Source organism: Cryptotermes secundus, unplaced genomic scaffold, assembly GCF_002891405.2.
Source record: "Cryptotermes secundus unplaced genomic scaffold, Csec_1.0 scaffold330, whole genome shotgun sequence".
NCBI lineage: Eukaryota > Metazoa > Arthropoda > Insecta > Blattodea > Kalotermitidae > Cryptotermes > Cryptotermes secundus.
Genome location: NW_019734317.1, coordinates 573,076 through 597,127, shown reverse-complemented (window position 1 = coordinate 597,127; position 24,052 = coordinate 573,076). Strand labels below are relative to the sequence as shown.

The following is a 24,052-nucleotide window of genomic DNA, read 5'->3' as shown; positions in this document are numbered from 1 at the left end:
TCAAGAACCGGCTGTTGAGGAGAATATTTTGACCAAAGAGAGATGAAGTGATAGGAGGTTGGAGAAAACTGCATAATGAGGAGCTTCATAACTTGTATTCTTTTCCAAGTATAATTAAAATGATCAAGCCAAGGAGGATGAGGTGGGCAGGGCATGTAGCACGAATGGGGGGAGACAAGGAATGCATATAGGATATTGGTGGGAAAGCCAAAAGGAAAGAGACCACTGGGAAGACCAAGGGGTAGGTGGGTGGACAATATTAAAATGGATCTTAGAGAGATAGGATGGTATGGATTGTATTTGTCTGGCTCAGGATAGGGACCAGTGGAGGGCTCTTGTGAACCTTTTGGTTGCATAAAATGCTAGGAAATTCTTGAGTAGCTGCAGATTTGGCTTCTCTTCAAGAAGGGCTCAGCTCCATGAGTAAGTAAATAAGTAGTTAGTTAGTTACTGGAGAGGGTGGGTTTCCCCATGCACTGAGACCTGTATTGGTCAGTTGTGCTTCCCTCTGTGATTTCTACCAGTCTCTATATCCTACCGGTACTGGTGCTTACCATCAGTCCCGCCCAGCCAGCGAGACCGGCTCTACTAGCTGAGAGGTATCTATAATGCTTCCCCCATCTACCAGAGGTATTAGAGACTGCTGTTGGGCGGGAAACGTCCGTTAATTTGGCTCAGTGACCTCCTTTGGCGCTATGAGGTTCTTTTACGTGCCGTAAAGCTACGACACGGGACCCATGGCTTAAAGTCCCTCCTGGAGGACTTGTTCCATGAATTTTTCTGCCCTTAATTCGATGACCTCCACCGGGTATTTGAACCTGCGTACTACGAGTCATGAGGTGGGAACGTTACCTCTAGACTATGGAGGCCACAAAGTAAATAAGTAATTAAGTAAGTAAGTAAACCCAACAGCAGAAACAAGAAAACTAACGACTCTGAAGTACGGCAGTTGCATGTTCTGGACATTTGCGGTCAGAGATGTACAATTAAATTCCTTCTTCTGGGCTGTAAAATATAATTGATGTCCAGTCTCATAGAGGAGGTGACTTTAATATGGGTCTGGGGTTTAGTTGCTAGTGAAGTCAGGAAAATATTTTTGATAAGTGAAAGGACAAGATGAAAGTTTAATATTAAGAAATTAAGAAAGTAACTCATGCCACAGTACTGAGCCTTAATTAAGCTGATGTTACTCATTGTGCTGTTCAGAAATTCCTTGCTGTATGAGATTGAGATACGCATCACCATCCTCACAATGTGTATAATTTCTGTCTATGATTTCAGAGAGGAAATTCTAAGCATTGTGGCCTTGTTGTCAAGTGAATCTGTGTTTGTTATACCACCCAGCAAACGTGAGAAGGCAGTAGCTGCACATACGAAGTTTTTCTCTTCATCAGGGGATCACATCACTCTTCTTAACATATACAGAAGTTTTAGCGCAGTTACACAGAAGAAGGTATGTACAGGGTTTGAATAAACATTACCCCTTAAATGAGCGAAGTATCAACCTTATTTTATTATATGCTGTTCTTAAAACAATCTATAATCATGGGGTTAATATGGAGGAGTGGGTGGAATGAGGATTAGCAGGGAAACTGAAGTACTCAAAAGAAACCTGCCCTAGTGTCATTTTGTCCACCACATATCCCACATGACCTAACCCGGGATCAGACATGGGCTGCAGCAATGGGAAGCTGGTGACTAACAGCCTCAGTTACGGCACTGTCCATTCCAAGTATGCTGGAACACTTTCAGTAGTTACAAGGAGAGATCATGTATTATCTAGACAGTCGGCTTAAAGATGGCTATAAGGTTGTCAGCCTTATGCACTGGCCGCGCTTTACTCCCCAGGAAAATTATTTAATTAATTCCTGGTACTCATTTGTGTTAGAGATTGAGTCGACCCCAGGGCCATAGTGCGGCTGGAAGTATTAGGTAAATTGAAAAAATCCAGTGACCTCATCGGGACTTGAACCCGCAACCTTCTGGGTTGTAGCATAGTTCCCCCTCTAAACCTTAAGTATTTATATAATTATCCCCACATTAACTTTTAATCGATAATCAGGAATGTGGCTTGAAATTTTATTTCAGCTTCAGCCAATGAGGAAATTGTTGGGTCATCTCTTGTGAGTGGCCAGTCCGGTGCTAAATTAAGATTTTATATGAGAAATCTGAATATGTTAGAATGTGCTCTGAAAAATCAATGCAGTTTGGATGGTTAAAGAATTGCCCCACACTAGTTGAATCCTGAAAATTTAATAACTCTGTCATTCGTAATATCAAATCCAAAAGGAGACTGGTGTATACCTATGCCAGAATTGCAGTGACCAAGTTATAAATTATTTTAACATCTGTTTAACCGGTTAACTTCATGGAGCTGAGTCCTTGAGAAGCCAGCAGCCACTCAAAAAATTCCCAGTATTTTATGTAAGCTGAAGGTCCATTACTGTGTTTGTAAGAGCCTGCCACTGGTCCCTGCTCTGAGCCTTATGAAGCCATTCCACACCCCAAACTCCCATTCTATTTCTCTAAGGCTCATTATAATGTTATCCTCCCATCTTATGCGCAAGTCTTAATAGTGGTGTGCCTCCGTCAGGTTTTCCTATCAAACTCTGTGCACTTACCGTGGATCCCATGCATGCTACATGCCCTGCCAAACATATCCTCAGTTTGAGCCTTCTCACAATATCTGGTTAAGAGTAGAAATTATGCAGCTCCCCATTTTGCAGTTTCCTTCAGCCTCCTGCTACTTTATTCCACTTAGATCCAAATATTCTCCTGAGCACTGATCCCAAACATTGTTAGTCTCTGTTCTTCCCTTAATATGAGAGACCAATTTTCATGACTATACAGAACTACAAGCAGAATTACAGTTTAATGTATTTTAATCTTTAAATAGTGGGTTCAAAGGTAGAAGATTCTGAACTGAATGGTAGAAAGAATTCGATAAATGTAATCTGTTCTTAATTTCCTCATGACGCATATTTTGATTTTTTACCCTCATTCCAAAATACTTGTGAACTTTACCACATTTCCAGACAGTCTGTTATATTCTTTATGTTAATGATTTTGCCCAACATTCTGGTGATGTGACATCAATATATATTTGGTTTGCTCTGTGTTTACTTCTAGACCATCCTTCTTACTAGAATCTATTAAGAGTCTCTGTGGGTTTCTTTGTGGTATTTATGTTACCCCATATCATCGGCACAGACCAGAAGACAATGAGTTCCATTCAGTTTCAGCTGTACCTGGTTTTTGTAAACTTTCCTAATGGCATAAAGCGAAGTTGGAAGGCGTCTTGTTTCAGACAGTTGTGAACAGGAAACATTTATTTAGAAGTATAAAGTCCAGGTTAGGTTAATAATCATATCACTGAATAGACCATACTTTCCGAGTGAACTGTTAGAAATAATTTATTTCGTAGTGAAATTTTGATAAATAAATTTAATTTAGTGTGTAGTGTTGTGGTTTCTGCAACTGCCAACTGAATAGTAAATCCCCACCAATGTTTCACCACCAAAACTGAATGATGATTTCGGCATGATATGGCTCCCATGTGACATTGGCAGAACATGCCCATTACATGCTTCCTGAGATAAGGATCCATTTCTACTACTTCTTCATCCAGTAAGGTTCACAATTAAAAGATCTCCATAATTACACATCCCAGGCAAAACATATGTTCTTTATGTACTTTTAAACAGTGTTTTAATAGTCAGAACTGTGTAAAGAATTATCAGCCGTCTCAAAAAATGGATTTGATTTGAATTTTCTCTGTGTACCTGCATTGCCTTTAGCCTTGGCATATGTAACAGGCATTTCCATGGAGTGAAGTAGTCAGATAGTGAAGAAACCTCGTGAACTACATGAACAGTATTGTGACACTTGAATCTTGTAATAGACACTTGAAACTTAGTGCTCTGCAGGAAACAAATACTGAATTCGCACTTCAACCTTGAAAACAAAGGCAGCATGTTCCTGCAGAACATCAGTATACATCTGCAAGAGTACACAGTATCACAGCTCAGAAAACCATAATCTGCAATAATGCATCATTCCCACTTATTAAATTCAGGTTCTAGAAACAAAAGGATGTGACATTACACATCTTTTCTGTTATTTGCTGCTGTGGGGACACATTATGATATGTGTTGTAGTTACTGAATAGGCTCCTTTTTGTATTAAAAGGATATATGGTTACCTAATGGTTAACATGCTGGTCACAGTAGCCGAGCGGTCTAAGGCATGCACTGTCTTCGCTCGCTCGGAAGCCAGGATCGTGGGTTCGAATCCCACTCAGGGCATGGATGTTTGTGTGCGTTTTTCTGTGTTTGTCTACAGGTAGAGGCCTTACGACGAGCCAATCACACGCCCAAGGAGTCCTACCGAATGTGTAACATCTAGTAAACCGAAGTGAAACAGAGAGTTTCATGGAGGTAGGCCTAGGCCCAAATTGGGGCTGTAGTGCCACAAAAAAAATGGTTAACATAGCTTTATATAGGCATTATGTAACCCATATGATCTTTTAAAAATGAGACTAGACAGGATGGAAGGAATGAAACGGTCACAGACTTTGCAGATATATTGTAGGTATGCTGCTATACAATAAAGTGGACAAAATGTGGTAAAAAGGTGTGATTCTGATCCTGGGATCCTGAAAAATAATGGTAAAAATGTCATCCTAGAGGAAGGATATGCTTAGGAAGACTTAAAGAAAGAACTATTCTGTTTGTAGTTTACTTAATGGACTAACTTTGTGCAGATGTATGGAATGCATCTAAACAAGTGCAAGGCAAGCAGCAAGACTAATTACAAACATAGTTTACAATGTGCCAGCTGTTCCATATACTCATGTTGTTACTCTCATCCTTTACAATGAAGTGCAGCATTAAGATATTTTAATAGAGTTTTGGATGTTTAACATAAATTTCTTCTTAACACTTTGCGGACCGGCAATTTAAATATTTAAATCACCTTGGGGACCGCCATTTTTTTTACCTACTACCGTAACTTGTGCACTGTTCACTTTAAAAATTAATATAAAATCTCCTAATTAATTTTATGAACTAAAAATTTTTGAGAACACTTACCAATGCTCCTAGAAGTGCTTGAGGATGTGATGTTTCTCGAAAAATTCACCTCTGTGAAGTGGCATTACACAAAACTTGCAAATGTAGACTATTGTACTCCTTTTCTTGTGAACTGTGCAAACCCGGCATTGCCTAGAACAGGGGTCTCCAAACTTTTTGAACCGCGGGCCGCATTAGGTAATTCAGCACTTTCAACAGGCCAGATAAAATGAGAAATTAATAACTCTACGTATATGAGTTTTATTGAAAGCACAGAATTTCATAAACTAAATACAAAGTACGAGAGAATAAATTATCATATATTAATGACAACAGACATTAACAGCAAATGCTCATATATTCATCATTAATTATTTAGTTCTTTCTTCTTTCCCCTCACTCCACACTACATGTTTCGGCCCTAAATGGCTATCATCAGGTGTGTATTCTTACGTAGCTGTTACGTAGCTATAATATTGAAATTTCTTTAAATTTGGAAATTGCTCAGAATTCACAAATTTATAAAATTTGATCAAATTTCCATCCTTGTATTTGTCTTTAATATGATAATTTTCCTGAAGTTCAATAATTTCCATTTGAATTTGACTTGGGACATCTGCAGCATCACAGTCAAACGGATTTTGAAACAATCTAATTTCCTGAGCACTGGAATCCAAATCAGCAAATCGCTTCAGAAATTGTTCTTTCAAATCTGAAATGACTAAATTTGCAAACGAGGAAGGAAATTCATCGTCACCCTTTTATTGTAACTCTGCACAGTATAGCATATGAACAAAGTTACAGTTTTTCATTTGACTTTCCAGAAGTATCAACTTTGCTCTGAATGCCTTGATAAGTTGAAGTAAATCACAGACTAAGTTATTTTCACCCTGCAACTTTAAATTCAAATGGTTCATATGGTTCACCAGATCAGCAAAAAATGCTGTTTCCAAAGCCACTCGGTATCTGATAAAAGTGGTTCGTGATGGTTTTCCTTGGTAAGAAATATATCAATTTCATTCCTGAGCTGAAAGAAGCACAAAAGAACCTTTCCACAGCTAAGCCATCGAACCGCAGTATAATATGACAGGTCAGTAAGCTCAGAATCACATTTACCAGTACTCACTGGAAAATTAGTTCAATTGGCACATTTCTGCACAATTCTTTCTCGGGCCGGATGTGGCCCGCGGGCTGTAGTTTGGAGACCCTTGGCCTAGAAGGATGCTTCCTCTTGAAATGTTCAGTCTTCACAATTTTTGCAAGGGTGTGTTTCTGCATATCACCCAAGAATCGCCCAGGGGGGGTCAAAATGAGGCCTGTATGGGGTGGGAGTAGACGGGCCTGGTCGCACTAAGAATGTGTCTGCCGCCAGTTCTGCTGCCACCATGTGGTCTGTAGCCCAGGCTTTTGCCACGTTCAGCAGAAATGCCTTGTATTTCAATTTTGAATGAGGGTTTAGATTTTTGAAAAACAAAAATGGATTGAAAATGGCACAATTCATAAGCCACAAGGCAACTTTCTTTGTCCGCTTTACTGTTTTCTGAGGAAGAGAATAATAGGCCAAGTACTGATCGGCTCTGTCAACTCCCTTCATGAACATATTATACTCGGAAATACAAACAAGCTTCTTTACCTGTCCATGTCTCCTTTGAACATCAACCATGCTCGAATTATGAATTGTGGAAATCGTATTCGCAACACGAGTATCCCCCCAGGACTGAAGAAGAATATCCCCTTCCTTCTGAATGTAGTTTCAGCACATTTCAGGGGTTTACATTCCTCTTTCAGATCTGGAGGAAGGCCTCTGTTCACCCTAAGTGTTCCACAAATGTACTTTTCTCTAAAGTAGGTGTTCTGCAGTTGTCACACTGTTATAATAATTGTCTTGATAGACATGGTAATTTTGATCAAGATAGGGTTCCAAAACTGAAAGAATAGTTTCTTGTAATTTCTTTCCTTCACCAAAATAAAATTCTAAATTTCCAATATAGCCTGAAGTGCTTTCAGTAACTACACGAACAAGTAGGTCACACTTTGTAAGTTTCCCAGGATTATATGCTCGCATATTGCACTACTCACTGACAGCTTGCTATGTACAGCTTGAAGAAATAAAGGCATTTATTTTCCTTTGCAGGGGCATACAGTTACAGCGAGGTCACATAACTGATTAGTCAGCAAACATTCCAGAGGCTTATTACGCGGCTGCAGGCAGTTACATGCGAGCTGGGTAGTGTCAGAGCGATGTATAGTGTGTTGCAATTTATCGTGTTCTAAAAACGTATTAATACTCGACTGGTCCGCCATGTTTAAAAGCGAAGGATGTATTAATGCGTGCACAGTCCACAAAGTGTTAAAATGAGTTTTCAAATACAGCCAACTTTTCTGTAGAGACTGAATGCAAAACACAGAAACAAAGGTGCTACAACATAATATTGTTTCATACTCAGGGATAGATGTTTCTTTTTTATTTATCAAGTTTAATGTCCATGTTCTTTCATAGTCTTCCTCATCATATTAAGAAGTTCAATATTGTCATTGAGAAGAATCAAGGTTTTGTCAGTTGTAGGTATTTCAATACTGAACTGAGAGCCATGCACTTCTCTCCTAAGGCAGCCTTAACACACACATTATTATTATTTGTTATGATTTTCCTTTTGATTATTTTTTGGGAGGGTGCATCTAAACCTGATGCATTTATATGCCTTTAAAATCATGAACACACTACTCATTCCTACCTCTGTCGAATTTGCCACGTTTTGCTGTGTATCATGATTGCTGTCTGAGAGATGACCTTCATCAAAGTTTTTTTACACCCTTAATAATTGTCACATTTATATGTGTATGGAAACCTCTCCTTTTGGTATGTTTCTTCACCAGAGATAGTCCAGAAAGCCTCAACTGGTGATTTTTAGCCGTGCCAAAGAAACAAATCACTTCACCATGCCACTTTTCAGAGTTTTCAGATTCAGAGTAAGTCTTCTAGGGTGCAATACCATATGTGTTTTTTGTGGGAGGTGCATTCCATGATACTGTCAGTAGTTTTGAATGGTAGGATGATAGACAAATGATGAATTGCAAGGATTTGGAAGGAGGCAGTCATGGCGTAAGTTGAAGTACTATCCAAGAATTTCCCCTGAGGAATTGAGTAAGACCACAGAATACCTCAATTAGGGTATGTGATGTCCCAGCCAAGATTTGACTCAAGTCTAAAACATAATCCAAAATGTAGCCTGGTAGATCATTGCTAATGTTTCAGAGGAACCTGCTGTTCTGTCTGTAGGATAGACCCCCTACCCTGAAAGTGGAGGCAGCACATTCCTTCTAAACAACACCAGCAGTGTACCAGACTACATGGCGTTACATCCCATAAGACACAGTGTTCATTTACCACCATAAGAATCTCATATCTTGTATAGTAGCTGTTGTTACTGCATTTACACATGAGCACATTCAAACAACACACACTATTCACTGTATCCTAACATGCTACTGATGCAATGAAGAGAGCCATTATGTATATCATGAAGAGTCCTTACCCAGTTTGTAAACCGAAAACAGGCAGACATGTTGTTTTCTGTTGTTATGCATCTGTAGAAATTCTGAATAGATTATATTGCAGGAAAGGATTATTATTATTATTATTATTATTATTAGATATTTTTCATTTTGTTTGCGTATTGAAACAAATTAAATTTTCCAGCAATGGTGCCATGAGAATTTCTTAAATATGCGTAATCTGCAGTATGCAAGTGAAGTTCGCTCTCAGTTGGCTGAGCTTTGTCAGCGGTGCAAGATGCAAATGTCTTCTTGTAACCAAAATGTAGATCAAGTGAGGAAGTGTCTTGTAACTGGATTATTCATGAACATTGCTGAACTGCAAAGAGAAAGACAGTATCTGACTGTAAGTACTCGGCTTTCATATACTTGACAGATTTGAAGGGCTGCATGATGTCATATCCTGCTGCTGTGAATACAGCTTGGCTTGTGTGATTCTTTACTCCATAAGCTTATTGTTATAAGTACATTATGTACATTATGCTGTCAGCTCAACTGCACATTAACATCTTGTTTCATGACCCTCATAAATGAATTTGATAACAAAAATAGTACACCATTGTCATGAAATTTTAGAATTATAATCAGTGTTTATACAAGAAAGCTTTTCCCCATAATTTTCCAGGTGGAATCAAGACAGATTGTTGCTATCCATCCTTCATCTGTACTCTACAGTTTGCACCCTCACTGTGTTTTATTTACCGAAGTTATCCAGACTGGAAGTTGCTATTTGCGACAGGTCTCACAAGTGGACCCTGAATGGCTGAGGGACATTGTGCCAGAATATGTGCAGCAACATAGACTTCTAACTTTAGTCAGTTAGCGTGAGATAAATGAGAGTTTCAAGTTAGTCGTTAAAGACTTTCAGAGTGACTTTTACTTCTTTAAATCCTTAACATGAGATATTTCTGGTGTGGTGTAGGGCTTAGCATTTGTTTTAGTTGATAACAGCAGTTAGTATGTAAACTTCAGGTACTGATGTACAACAGCTTATGCAATGTGTAAAGACAAGAATATTATCTGGCAAGGTATGTGTTAGGTTGTGCCTTGTTTCAGGCAGTTAATTGTCAGTTCATGAAGGATTTATGGTGGATAGAGTGTAACTGCTGCAGGTTTTCTCCAAGAACTTCGGTTTTGGCTACCAGTTTTTATTCCATTAAATGCTCCATTTCTTTTCTGTATCATCTGGTACAGTGGGTCATTTATGGCCAGTGTATGAAGGGACTCAGTCTCACCACACTCTAAGAATAAAAATGTGTTTTAAACATAGTGTTATAAACACGTATTTCCTGGACAGGATGCCCAAGTTGCAAGGCTAGGCTGATGAATCTCCAGCCAAGTTTGATTGTGTTGTGTTCGTTCAGATTTTTCCAGGTACATGCATCTTTTTTCTAAAATTTTTGTATTAAAAACTGGCAATACTTCTTATTCAAGACTTTGATCTGAGTAACAGAGGGCAACAAGAATTAATAAACAAACCAAGCAGTAAACTTGGCAGCACCATTCATGTGAGCTGTATCTTTGTTTACTTTACTATTAAACAGGAAACTGAGCCATGACCAGGATTTTTGGTGAGTGAAAGTTGCAACTGAGACTGGAGGAAAGAGGATTTTTTAATTTAATTTTCTTTCTTTTTTTAATAAAAACTGTAATAAGATAGTTCACATGCACATTGGTGACTGGAACACGTGTAACCATGATACGATCCATGAACCACACATCTCCACAGTAAAGAGAAAGCAGAGCATTAGAGGAGTACCATGGCACACATACACCTTCTTACCTAATTTTATAAAGGTTTTGAATCATTTTATATATTAAATTTAATAGGCACCAAAAATTGATCAAATAATAAACTTTCTAGATGGGCAGCCTTCACAGGCCATACACTATACTACACAGCAACAATTTATATAAATCATTATATGTACATGGTGATCACAGTGGTTGCGCAATCTAAGGCATGAAATGTCTTCATCTGCCCAAACACTGGGATTGTAGATTTCAATCCCTCTCGAGGCATGGATGTCTGTCTTCATTTTTCTGTGTTTATCTTGTCCTGTATAAGTACCAGCCTTGCGATGGGCTGATACCCCATTGAAGGAGTCCTACTGACTGTCTTCAAGGTTAAAGAAACTGAAGTGAAACTGTTTTACAGATAGCCTGTTCTACAGAGGGAGCGACAAATATTACAGTACATTACAATTGTATATACCTGGTGTTGGCCTTGTGTGGCCAGAATGTGTTATTAACAAAGGTGTGATTCAAGTAACAATCAGTGAAGCTGCCTTATAGACTCTGCATGCATGTGTGTTTGTGAAGTGATCACAATAATTACTGTGGTGTTTGGGCAAAAAGAAGAGGAGAAATGCTGGACAGAATCCCTGCCAATTTTATGTTCTCCATAAACACAGTGGAGGATCAGAGGAAACCCTGAATGGTGATTGCAGATCAGTTTTGCTTACATACACAGAGTCACTTTAAGCACTGAGACAAGTATCCCATTGAGTTGACAAGCACTTAAAGAATTTCTTATAGAATTTAGCAGTCTTATACAAGCCAATGATGACCAGGGCCCAGATTTTGATGACCTGAAAATATTTAAAATATGACCCAAAAATGTAATATGTCAGAATAGCTACTAATTATTTTAAAATGTATTTTTAATCTTTATTGACACTGAACTCATCTTTACTCTTTTAAGTTTGTCCTCGTTACTTATGAACCGTAACCATTGTAATTATTCTATCCACCATATACCTGTTATATTAATAATATCTAATACATCACACCGTCATATACAACACCTCCCCCCTTTTGATAAGGACAAATTTAAATATTTAATTAAATTTAAATATGATTTAGTTTTTCGGGGTCTGAGTGACCGTCGAGGTGTGTTTTCTTCAACTAAAGCTTGTAATGGGATTTCTTCCTGTGCTACATATAAGCTTCCGATACTAGTTTTGATATTTATGTTTACTGTGTTGCCGCTACCACTTGTTCCTGAGCAAGCCTGAATGTCTGTTAGTGCCTTGAGGCTTCTTAAAGGTGTAACGCGTCCCCTTAAATATCTATATAATTTATATACTGCATAAAGGGCAATTAAACTTAATAAAATATATACTATAGCGGATTAGGTGGAGTGTTTCAGTACTTGATGATTTTTCCACTGCTGATCCTCAATTTCCTTCTCTAATTCTGATATTTTGTAACTTGCGTGCTTCAGATTGTCTAAGTGTGATGCAACCTGTTTAAAATCAATATTAGCAAGTTTACTGGTTGTATTAAAGTGAAATTTAAGTTCCTCTAAGCAGTCAAAATCAAGTGGTGCCTGTGAAATTATCTCATCTCTACTGATGTCTTTAACCTTGAATGTTACACTAGTTTGCAATAGTGCGACAGAACTATACCCTTTACAACCAGCATTTAACCCAAACTTTCCTACACCTGAGAGTGTAACGTCTACAGGTTCTTTATCATTACATAACACTGTTACACTTTCAGAGGTAGGCGTGAAATTTAACCATTCGTTATTATCATTGTACTCTTCTCCAAGTATAATTAGAATGATCAAGTCAAGGAGGATGAGGTGTGCAGGTCATGTAGCACGAACGGGGGAGACGAATGCGTATAGGATATTGGTGGGAAAGCCAGAAGGAAAGAGACCACTAGGGAGACCAAAAAGTTATCGGTGTACAATATTAAAATGGATTTTAGAGAGATAGGATGGGTTAGTATGGACTGGATTGATCTAGATCAGGATAGAGACCAGTGGATGGCTCTTGTGGACACGGCAATGAACCTTCGGGTTCCATAAAATGCTGGGAAGTTTTTGAGTATCTGCAGATTTGGCTTCTCCTTAAGAAGGGCTCAGCACCATATGTAAGTAAGTAAGTAAGTAACTGTTTTAATGGTACGGCTTGCCAGTGTGTGTGTGGAATGGCAAGGCGTGAAATTGATAGTGGTTTTACCATGACCCATGTTTGTTGTGCTGACAACTTGAGCTATCTGTGAGAGGCCTGATTATATATTTTATTGTACAAAGGACAAATGATATGTAGTCATCATGACTTTGTATTATGTGACATATTTTATATCCAGCCCTACAGGGAGATTATTGGATCCATGAAGTGAAAATAAATGTAATGTAATGTAATGTAATGTAATGCAACATCATCCTACACAATATATACTATATCTGGTAGCCTGCTTCCACTGCATGCTGTCCATATGCATCGTCTTCGCAATCATGGCTGGATTCATCCAGTGATACCTGCTATTCACCAGAGTAATCGTAAACCCCAAATGACTAGAGGCACAGTTCACAGTAATATTTGTAGGGGTAAACATGACATTTTTCCCACATCACTTCCTAGGCCTGGCCTGTTGTGGTCTTGTAGGTGGATACCAACATTTCAGAGGAACTTGCTGACTCCATGTCACTGAAGACAGGGACATCACCTTTAAAAAATTGTTATCCACCCACAAAACTGCATGGTATCATAACCTAAAAGACCACAATGTGGATCTTCACTGCTGTGATAACCTCAAATCTTGCACAATGTGATTTGCTTTATGAAGCTGACTGGTTAAAATTCTGCCTGTCTTTTGAGTGGCCTGTGGAATTTTGTTATTCTTTTCAGTGTCTTCTTGTTAACATTAAGACACTCAACTAAGCCAGTGTTTAATAGTGAGCTTGAATAATGGGCACAGTGAAAGGGCAAAGAGCAACTCCACTAATATGTCTTGAACTTTCCACGTAGTATTACTCTCATGGCCCTTCAAATATTATTCAAAGACCAGGAAATGTATCACTAAAAGAAGGTCCAAAAATATTAATATAAGCCACAAATATTTCAAAATATTGTTCATAGTGAGTTGTTCATCAGAGCTTGGTATGGTGTAATGACTGGAGGAACTGGATGTCTAGCATGTACATAAATGTAAAATTCCTGTCCATCTCCTCTTTCCTACTGTGAACCTAACAGAGAACACCCAAAGACATTATGAAATTTACTCCATACACTTGCCAGTATGTATAGTAACCATGGCTGTTAAAGTGACATGACAAGTATTGCAGAAGAGATTTCAGATATCATTTGAATCCCCATTTCCCTATCTTTTCTTTTAATTGCATGTGTAAATTTTAATGTATTAATTTGAGTGTTATTCCTGCATTAACGTTTTAGCTGCTAAATACAGCGAAATTGAGAGTGATTGCAATTAGATCCTGGGCAAAGAATGGATACTTCTGTTTAAAATACTATAATGACCAAACAAACAATGTTAGATTCTGTATTCATATAGTTTTAGATTAACTACTATACAGTTTGTATGTTAAATGTTTGTTTTTGTCTTTATATTTTATTATAAATATTAATTTAATAATAATTACATTGAAACAAAAGCCAGAGGCAGACAACAGATAAGGAATTTTGGAAAGGTACTTAAGGAAAAACAATAGCTGTAAATAATGTTTTTAAATAAAGTGAAATTTAGAATTTGTTATCATAGTCAAAAGGAAATAACAAACTGCTATGGTGTTGTGCCCAGGTAGGGGGCATTGACTGTACTCGCCCCCTATCGGACATCCGTGGATATCTCTTAACCTATGCTATGGGAAACATGCTTGCCCTAGGGGAATCCAAAATAATTTAAGTACTCGCCAACAACAATAAAGTACTGTATAATAAAACAAAACACTAGTACATCAAACAACCTGGCTATACACACAGGACCTTCGATTAAACCCCTGGTTTTAAAATCCTACCTTTTAACTACCCATAATATACTAACCCTAAATGACACAAATCAACAGTTTGTATTTATTTCTCAAATAACCATTGAACCAAAAGCTGTAATCAGCAATCAGTGACCCGACCACGGGCAGGTACTCATGCTGAACAGGATGTACAAGAAGAACACTGGCGCCATCCCAAGGTTTTCCCCAGGCACACTTTGATCTACATGTCCATGTCTCGCAACTGCTAGATACGGAGTGCCTGAAACGCTCTGTTTTTTTTTCCAATCCAAAAATTAAACTTTTTTCCCAAGTCGTGAAAGCTGTGCGCGCAAAATCCCTGAGGTCGGCAACTTGCCGGACATACCTTGTCGCGCAAAGCGAAACCTGACCAGGTCTTTCCACTGATGTGTAAACAGTCTTTTCTAAAGACAAAGAGTCAGCCGCGCCTCTGTCTCCTCGCCTTCTGGCCAGCCGTCTGGTATTTTAACCTAAGCATCCAATCTTACAAAAATTATCCTTAATAACTAAGAAAATGGGCACAACAATGATTTGTCTGGGTAAAAAAATGAATAGAACAGGGATACTGAGAAGGATAGTACAATTAAAATTTATGGGGCAGCCCTGAATTGGATAGTTTAGCAAGGTACTGGAAAATGGCTAGCAAGAAATTGAAAAGGAAAGGTTGTGTAGAAAAAAAAAGAGATTCAGGCTTTTCAGTCATTAGCCTCTGTGAAATGGAAATGATACTAAAGAAAGAGGAATAATGTTTGAATGCAGCTAATTTGCTGCTTGATAGAAATATTTTGTCTGTTTTATTGTGACCAAGTAAATAAAATTCATGAGTAACATGTACTTAGTGCTTAATAGTTTTAATTAGCAGTTTATTAGATGCTTTCCCATGATATATTCAGAATGAGAACTCACTTCTGCCATTATTACAGAAGATTATAAATTCCAGTGTCATAGAAATTTGTTCCAGCACATCTCACAAGCTTCCATGACTGCTTCATCATTGACGTGCTGGCATCTTACAGAATACTTGTAAGACCCAAACAAATGACAGTTCAAGGTGGCAAAATGAGGAAGCCTTTTACCTATTTTGTGATTATCACAGTTTAAATCATACACTCTCATCTTGAAAAATAATTGCCTCTCTTGAAATGTGTATTGCAGCTTCTTGAATGTTGTACCATAGAGATCTGGATGGATGGTTTCCACTTTGCACAGGGAATCAACCAAACAGCAGTCCTCAGCAGCTCAAAAGACAATTCTCATAGCTCTGCTGTCCTAGGATACTATTTTGGCCTTCTTCACTACCCATGACTTTCAGCATGGATGATGTACACACACTTGACTCTTGTTATATGCAATTCTGCTATCCACATTTTGACATTTGCCATTTTATTTCACTGTTATGAAGAGCAGTGTTCTATTTCCATGGACACAACAGAAACTGCCACACTTGCCCAGTGAGCTGCATGCACAGTTTCCTTGACTCATCCCAACCATTTTGACTGTGTCATGTTGCTTCCTACTCCTTCTCCAGCTTGCTCCTTTGTTCAGTGAGTCATACATTTTATTAGTTTTCAACATACACAGCGATTTTCAAGTGCAAAATTCCCACATGTATTATGACTCACATATATATCACAAGGGCGTTAGGAATAAAATGTAAAAGTTTTGTAATGTACTTTGAATGTAATTTGGATTTATAAAGAATCTGCCTTTTTTCAATACTGTTGGCATGCATCCACAACATGGTACCATAGATCCCCTCGACACAGTACAGTTTAACAATCTGTCAACAGTGGTACCAATATGTTGTAAATCATTTTTTAAATATAAATAATTTTATTGCATTATCTTTTTTAGGCAAAAAGAAATTTATAACATGACAACCTCACAAAATATTTCAGTTTGGTGGTAATAACTCCTCTACAGTGCAGTGGCAACTTATGTACCATATGCAGCATTGAAAGAACTGCATTTTGCCCACAGAGCATTTATATGTGTTCTGTGTTTTATGAAGAATAGCGATTCACCGCCTACAATACCCAGAGTCTCTTCACTGTGTGGAGCTGAGGTTCAGGCAGAAATGAAGCATTCTAGTATGCCAGGGCTTAAGGGCCATCTAGCATGGACACCAACAGTGCCTTGCCCTAACTAAAGCACTGAAATTTACACTAGAGAGTCATTTATTTTATTTAATGTGTGAATTGTGATTATGATGAAAAGCTTTTTGAAAACAGTGGGTTTTGGCATATCCATTTGTGCATTTTTCTATTCAGGTAGCCATGCTTTCTGTCAGTAATGAAAAAACAAATTTAAAAAAGTCTCACTTTCTAGCACAATAAAATTACCAATTCAGTTTGTGTAAGATGAAAACAGATTATGAGGTGCTGGTAAGGGTTCCATTTGTCACTGTAGGCAAACTATTGTGTGTGAACTTCACTTTTCGTGAAAGTTTTGACTGATGGAATATTTATCAGCAGCTCTAGATGATCCTGTTCATTGCAGTTAATTAGAATACTCCATCAAAGACACTGGTACTCGCCTGACATAAGCGCTGTATCAACCTGTATGTCTACCTAGACGTGATTCTGGAGTTCCACTCCTCTGGGACAATTCTAACATCATTACATAACCTCTATTCATGTTGTTCTTAGCGTCATAGTGTACTTGATTGATGTCATTAGAAAGTATAATTGCAGAATTCTGAGCAGAAATGCCCATAAATTAAATACTGGAGCTATTTCTGCTTGATAAAGATTCTTCTTTTACTTTTAAGTCCAGCTATCTGCAGTTCAGATTTCTTCACACACATCAACTCTTTCTCAAAAAAACTACTGAATGTAAAGCAATGAAACTATTTTAATTTATTTTATAGCATTTAATAATACCATATAATTAATAAATATTTTGTTGGAATAGGAATTTGGCGTGTATAGGCCTAATATTAAATCATGTGTACAATGATATATTTCTTTTTAAATATACAATTTCTGTAGAGGAAAGCAAAAATCTGGCAATGAATTATTCAGAATAAATAAATGAAATTCTGCTCCGTCAAAATTCGGATGTATGTGTCCTACATATGTATGAAGAAAGGTTTCAAAAAGATCTCCTTGGTACATCTTGAAAAAAGTACATAAGTGTACCAGTTGATATTTTATTGTTTTGTTCTTTCTGGAAAGAATTTTCTCTATTAAATTTGAATAAAATAATCACAGAACACAATTATGCATGCAGAATGAACCTGAAAAAAATTTAAAACTGTTGCATGAAAACTGCAGAAGTTATAAGCAAATATGCATATGCTTTCTGACTTACTTCCCACCTTCAAGAAAATTATTTGTTGAGCATTCATATTCAGAACGCCCTGGAGATGAACTAAGGGCCATAATGTAAAGTATGAAGGCGTTTATGTAAAGTTTAATGCAATTGGAGGGAAAATATTATTTTATTTAAGTGAGAAAATTTTAACGCCTGGAAAACTTAAGATTCGAAAGCAGGCCATCTGTATGGTTTTCAGTGCATCTACAGTTTTTTACAAGTGACATTATGTAACTTAAGATTATTTATGGCCTAGAATTTACAAATATGCATACATTCATATATATTTAATTTTAGGTTATGATTTCCGCCATTAATTTCTTGAAGGTGAAGATCGCGACATATTGGATATTTACGATCTCACAGTAACCTTGAAGTATAGGCGGGGGTTGGGGGTGGTCGCGTACACGTGTCTGTATCGTCATTCCTTGTCTTACATCTTTCGATCTGTGACGTCACCTGTTACATTGGCGGGCGTTTGTAACCCCACCCTCGACAGCTTCCCTCCAAAAAATATACCGTTAATAATAACAAAAAGAAACAAAAAGACTCACTTCTTATAAGGCTATAAAACCACAAAACTGATTTATTGTCAATGTATCCTTGCTCATTGCTGTGCCTAAGCATCAGATCACGACGGCGTATAGGGGGCGCGTAGGCAGAATACCCATTCTAGATCGGGACACAATCGTTAATGTGGGATAGTTAGCTTCAGGCTCCGGTAGCTTTACCTGCAGTGAATTATATGTTTGTTTATTTCAATACTTTATAACGCCCTGTCTTCTTCGTGGTTTGTTATTTTTCAAGTTCTCGTGCTATATATTCGTATTATCGAATGGGAATATGATTGACTGTGAATGGCATATTCGCGAGAATAGGTTTCCCAACAAGCCATTTTCCGTAAAATTTTCTTGTTTCTTCCATCTTGGCTACATACCCACCCCATCGTAACTTCTAGTTGAATACTCTTAACAGTGCTTGGCGACACCCAGTATCCTTTACTTTAATATTTTACTGAACATTTAATTTTCACTCATTTGAAGATTAATTTTCCTCCCTGAGTGTAGAAGTCACGTTTCGAAGCTGTACGAAACAATTACGTTGTGCATATATGCCAGTCTCTAGAATAGTATTTTAGCTTTCCCTTTGTGATTTCACTTATCCATTTTAATATTATCTTCTGAGTCACCCATTGCTATTTTTCGATCAGGTTTTGCAACCACAACTTCCTGCATATCGTATCCTCTCTCATGCATATTGCATAACCTGTCAATCCCTCAGTTTACATTAATCTGATAATATTAAGTCTGATAAGCCAGGCGCCTGTGTCAGCTGTGTCGATGGCTGGTTTCAATGAAGGGCGACCCCGTAGGAGGCATTTTCTGTTCCCATCAGCATCCGTGCGGGATCTTGGGAGACCAAGTACGTACCGTCGGGTTCGTACCCTCTTCCATGTACTCTCGATGTCTAAGAAAGTGTGGATGTTTGTCTCCACACCTTCATACAAATCCAAAGCGTAATACCCAGCTACACGAGCCAGCTTATCGTCATAATTATTTTAACGATTTTGGCACGTGATTATAAACCAAGAATCGCCATATTTTGTAATTACCTCTATTATCTTGTTCATTTATTTTCAACTGTTTCTTTGATATGAGGATCTCACGGCCGTGAATATGAAGAGTTACATCTTCTGGGTTGTAATGCCATGTAGTGCGATAAAAATCAATCGACGTTTCGGAGTAACATGTCTCAATCTAATTGGTCGAGGAGTACGCTAAGGAAGAAACTTGCGTGAACTACGCTTACCCTTTGGCCCTGAATATTGCGATATGTTCCTCCGACACGTCGGTTGACCTCATTGGACTACACGCCTTTGTATCCCAAAGATTGAATGCCTTTCCAGCATTTTGTTTTGGATTATCTGTCTTCTTCACTCAGAGTGTGGGACGGTGGCTTTGTAAACGTAATTATATTATAATTTTATGTTCAACGAGTGTTGATACATAGGCCTGTGTGGTAAAATTGGACTGCACCTGAAATTTAGGGACCGATTGTGATTTTCACTTCAGTTATTTCAATCTTCCCGCCACTGAAAACGTCATCGATACATCTTCCCGCCAATGTATACGTCATTGATACGTCTTCCCGCCTATCGAATCTGGCCCCACGTCTTGCCCTGTGGTAAACATCGTAACATTGAGCCGTCTGCGCGTGTGTGTGTTGGATGTTTTGAAGATAGAGCTCCGGAGGTTAGCGACAGTTTTGCAAGTTTATTTAATTTTTCTAGGTAAGGCTGGTCACTACAGCTTCCCCCTCATCCCTTCCTGTCGCTCATTTATAACCCAGTCCGCTAGGGAGTTAGTTTATTATATAGCTATATGTAGGATCCAATTAATGGGATTATTTATAATTGTTTTACAATTATTATTTATTAATAGGAACCTGAAAGTAGACCAACTCTTAGGAAAGTCGGTTAACTACACATAGGGAATGATAAGATTTAGCATCCCAATTAATGGGATTATTTATAATTATTTTATATTATAATTAATAATTAATACTTATTAATAGGAAACTAGCTCTTAGGGAAGTTAGGTTATTAGGCAGATGATAGGGGCCATCGGATCTAGCATTTAGTAGGACTGACCCCATTTTCTCTCGTGTCTGCGTGTGACGAAGGGAACAGGCCAAAACATGCCCGCCTCGAGCTGTAGAACTGCAGGTATCCTGGTTACCAATAATTATTTCATTTACAGTATTACTGCCATTTTCCATTTGTCAGTTAGGAAACGATAAACATTATTTTAAGCGAGTTTTATATTTTCACGCAATTCTGGCAGAGAATTTTGGTAGTGTTCTCTTAGTTTTCCTGGATAGTAGCTTGAACCCGCCACGACAACCTCCTCCCCACATTCCTTGAAAACATCGTACATCACTCCTTCTCTTCTTATTACTATTATCTTCTTCATCATCATCAAAATCATCTCAGAATTTGGCATATTATAAGCATTCAGCGACATTGTATCAGATATGTATGTTGTCTCGTATATCCTATAGAAGGAAACGTCCCTACCTATCTACCCACATACACGGCGTCACTACCAAGAAGAGCATATTCTCAAGTCTGCATAAGCATTTTGTTACATTAATTTGATGTTTGAAGAGTTTTATCTGTTTCTTTCATCATGTTCTTTATGGATTCTTCAGTCACGTCTTGTATACCTTTTAATGTACAGTGGTAATTATATATACCACCTTCGTTAGCACCAAAAGCAGTGCATTTTACCGACAGCGTACTTTTTCTGATTCACACGACGAAGAGAATTAACCGGCTGGTCTTGGTGATGGAGTCGCAGTGTGAGTTTTGTGAGGGAATTGCAGAAATGTTTATAAAAATGTTTGGATGGTACTGTGACGTTAGCGATTCTAAGATCTGTGGTTCTATCGTTGTTTGTTCCGCCCGAAAATGCCTTAACTTGGTGTCTGTATATCATGAAATGCATTTGTACAGCTGATATCTTCTGTTTGATGCTTGCCACGATTTAAATACAGTCCAGCTTCTACACTTACCGGCCTTCTCCTTCGTAAGAGAATTACATGCCGGATAATCCGGAAAATAATAATTTCCATTTTTCTGTTTTCTTTCCCCCCCCCCTTTTTGTTACTTACGATTTTTAATTGGACAGAACTAAGCTTCATATGATATAGTAATAATGTTAATTAACTGACAAGACAAATATTTCGACGAACTTAATTTCTTAATTGTTAGCCCAGACTGCTCAAAGTAGTTTAATATGTCCGGTGTAATAAGAGCACCCAGTGCGAAGTTTCATCAGAATCTGTTAACGGATATTGACTCAGATGTCTGACCACCTACAGACTGTTTTCCAACCTTAGCTCTCTGTACCGGCGTTCGTGCTTCGTTTCAATCCCCCCAGATCAGTGTCAAACCCGTAATTAAAAGCCAGAAATCAAATTCATTTAATAAAATTATATAACGTGTCATTCCTTTATTCCGTTAGCTTTACATCATTCTGCCAATATTACCAATGACGTCACCTAAATTTTAAACAACAAAATGCCTTAAGAGTTTGGTACAGAAATTGTGTTATGGCAGCTTCCACATTTGACCGTACAAATTTCCTGCTTATCCCCACTGCACAGTAGATAGCGTAGCTAGTAATGCACTGCACTTCTCTACACTTCTGCATGGCCGGCAACCACTAACGAACACTAACCTAACATTGTTTGTACGGTACAAATGTGCCCACTGCCATCTGGTGTTATCAGTTATAGAAAACAGACCCTCTTTTCGGGGTGCTTCATATGCCCCGTGTATACTGCAGCAGTCCAATTAGAGTAGGTTAGCAAGAAGTTAGGTAGTTCATTCCACCCCTACTACTTGGAATTTGGTGACTTCTCGGCGCAGGAGTTTTGCTTCGTAATACAGAACAGTCATGAACTTTAAGAAGGGCTGCCAGAAGGTGACGCTATACTCGTTATAAATTTGGAGGTTGTGAAAAGTGCCCTTTGGGTCCAAATTCGCTCAGCAATAGTAGTTTATCGGAAGACGTTAAATTCTGCTCCCCCCTCTCCAGATTTTAGAAGTGGCCAATCAGGATCCGAAAGGAGACGTGCCATCCTTGGAAGCTGCAGATCCAAGAAAGGCGACCGTTTCTTGGAAGATTCAGTGCGGCCCAAAGCACCTGTAACAAGTTTTCGTCAGATTGCGTCGCACCAGTATGTCCTCCGTCACAAATTCTGAATTTAGGTCCTCACAGACAGCGATATTCGAACTGTTGTTTCGGTAGTGTGCTCTTTCGGGAATTAAGTAAACGCACCTGTGAGCAATATGAAAGCAGTTTCATAAAAATAATTTTGAATACAAATTTTTGTTACATTAACGGAAGACACCGACGTTGTTAGGCGTGACATACAGACGGAAGACATGTCCTCCTACAGAATTCTTTGTTTTATTTGTGTTTCTTTTGAGTTCCGTCGGTAAGAATTATTTATACATTGCAACGAAATGTTAATGAATGCGACCTTCCTATACACAATACGTTATCTGTTGTGGTGAGGGTTGCCACGACTTTCTGCAGATTATGCTGTCAGCATTCGCTTCGGTCATGTTAATGTCGCGTCATTGAGTGACCGTAGACGGGGTATTGGATTTATTGGACTACATTTGACAGATCACCATCACACACAGATTATGGTTTTCTCAGTCATGTTGCTTGGTAGCGGCTTCCAGTGGCGGACGTTCCTCTGTTCTCTGTCTAACTTCCGTCTCATAATGGCAGTTGGTCCTCGTTATATGGTATTGACACGGACAATACAGAAAACGCCACTTCCACCCGTCCTGTTGTTGAGTGACGTCGATATCCACGTGAACCGCACAGAAAACACAATTCCTCTGCTTCGTGTTCAGTCGTTGCTTAGCGATGGCTCTGATATTGTTGCGTGTTACACATCCGTTTCCTAGCAACGGCTGTTTCTGCTGGCTTTGATCAGATATGCCAGAACATTAATGCACAGTTTGTATCCCCGACTGCCGTGCAGTTTGTGTTTGACTCTCACAAATATCTCCCTTCCCCACTGTCATCCAGCGTTACATGTCTTCGGCAGCTGATACGAAACAAGCCCTTTCAATTGATACAGTTCATATCTTCACTACCTGTTTCTATAAAATCCACTTTAATATTATCCTCCATTTCATGTCTTCATATCAGTCTGCACATGTTTCCCCAAGCCTCGACTGTCGTGGCCTTTATTTGAGGGACGTTAGGAAGCGAAAGATTAACACGAAGCTGCGACGAAAGCGAGAGAGAGATAGAGAGAGAGAAACCGAAGTTTGCAGTGTCACTGCAAGTGCGAGACGTGGGAAAGGAGTATGCTCAGGGCAAGCCAGGAGAGGCACAGTGTGATGCAGAAGACACGTACCGAGCCCACAGGAGGGCTCACAGGAACGCCGAACGGGGTTATCTGCCCCACTGGCGGCGCAGATGTGATGAGGCTCTAGCCAAAAGGCTAAGGAATAGATATTATGGTTGCAAGAATAGAGGGGAAATAGCAGGAAAGAGAATTATATATATTTATGATTATATGTATAAGTTGAGAACATGATAAGAAAGAATGAGTTAAGGAAATTAGGTTATTAGTAATAAGTAGGGCTAGGAAAACACCGAACGAGGTGATCTGCCCCACTGGCGGCGCAGATGTGATGAGGAGGCTCTAGCCAAAAGGCTTAGGAATAGATATTATGGTTGCAAGAATACAGGGGAAATAGCAGGAAAGAGAATTAAATATATATATGATTATATGTATAAGTTGATGAACGTGATATGAA

At 38.5% G+C, this 24,052-nt stretch overlaps 1 protein-coding gene across 1 annotated transcript in view; it reads left to right on the top strand.

Moving 5' to 3' along the window:
• The window catches only part of LOC111868565 (ATP-dependent RNA helicase DHX33), a 51,685-nt gene extending 41,791 nt beyond the window's left edge, over positions 1–9,894 (top strand). The window contains exons 11-13 of the mRNA XM_023859324.2: positions 1,282–1,453; positions 8,770–8,970; positions 9,250–9,894. Coding sequence (XP_023715092.1) covers positions 1,282–1,453; positions 8,770–8,970; positions 9,250–9,447 — 571 coding nt within the window. The 3' untranslated portion in view covers positions 9,448–9,894. The remainder of the gene's footprint in view (positions 1–1,281; positions 1,454–8,769; positions 8,971–9,249) is intronic.
• The last annotated feature ends 14,158 nt before the right edge of the window (positions 9,895–24,052 follow it).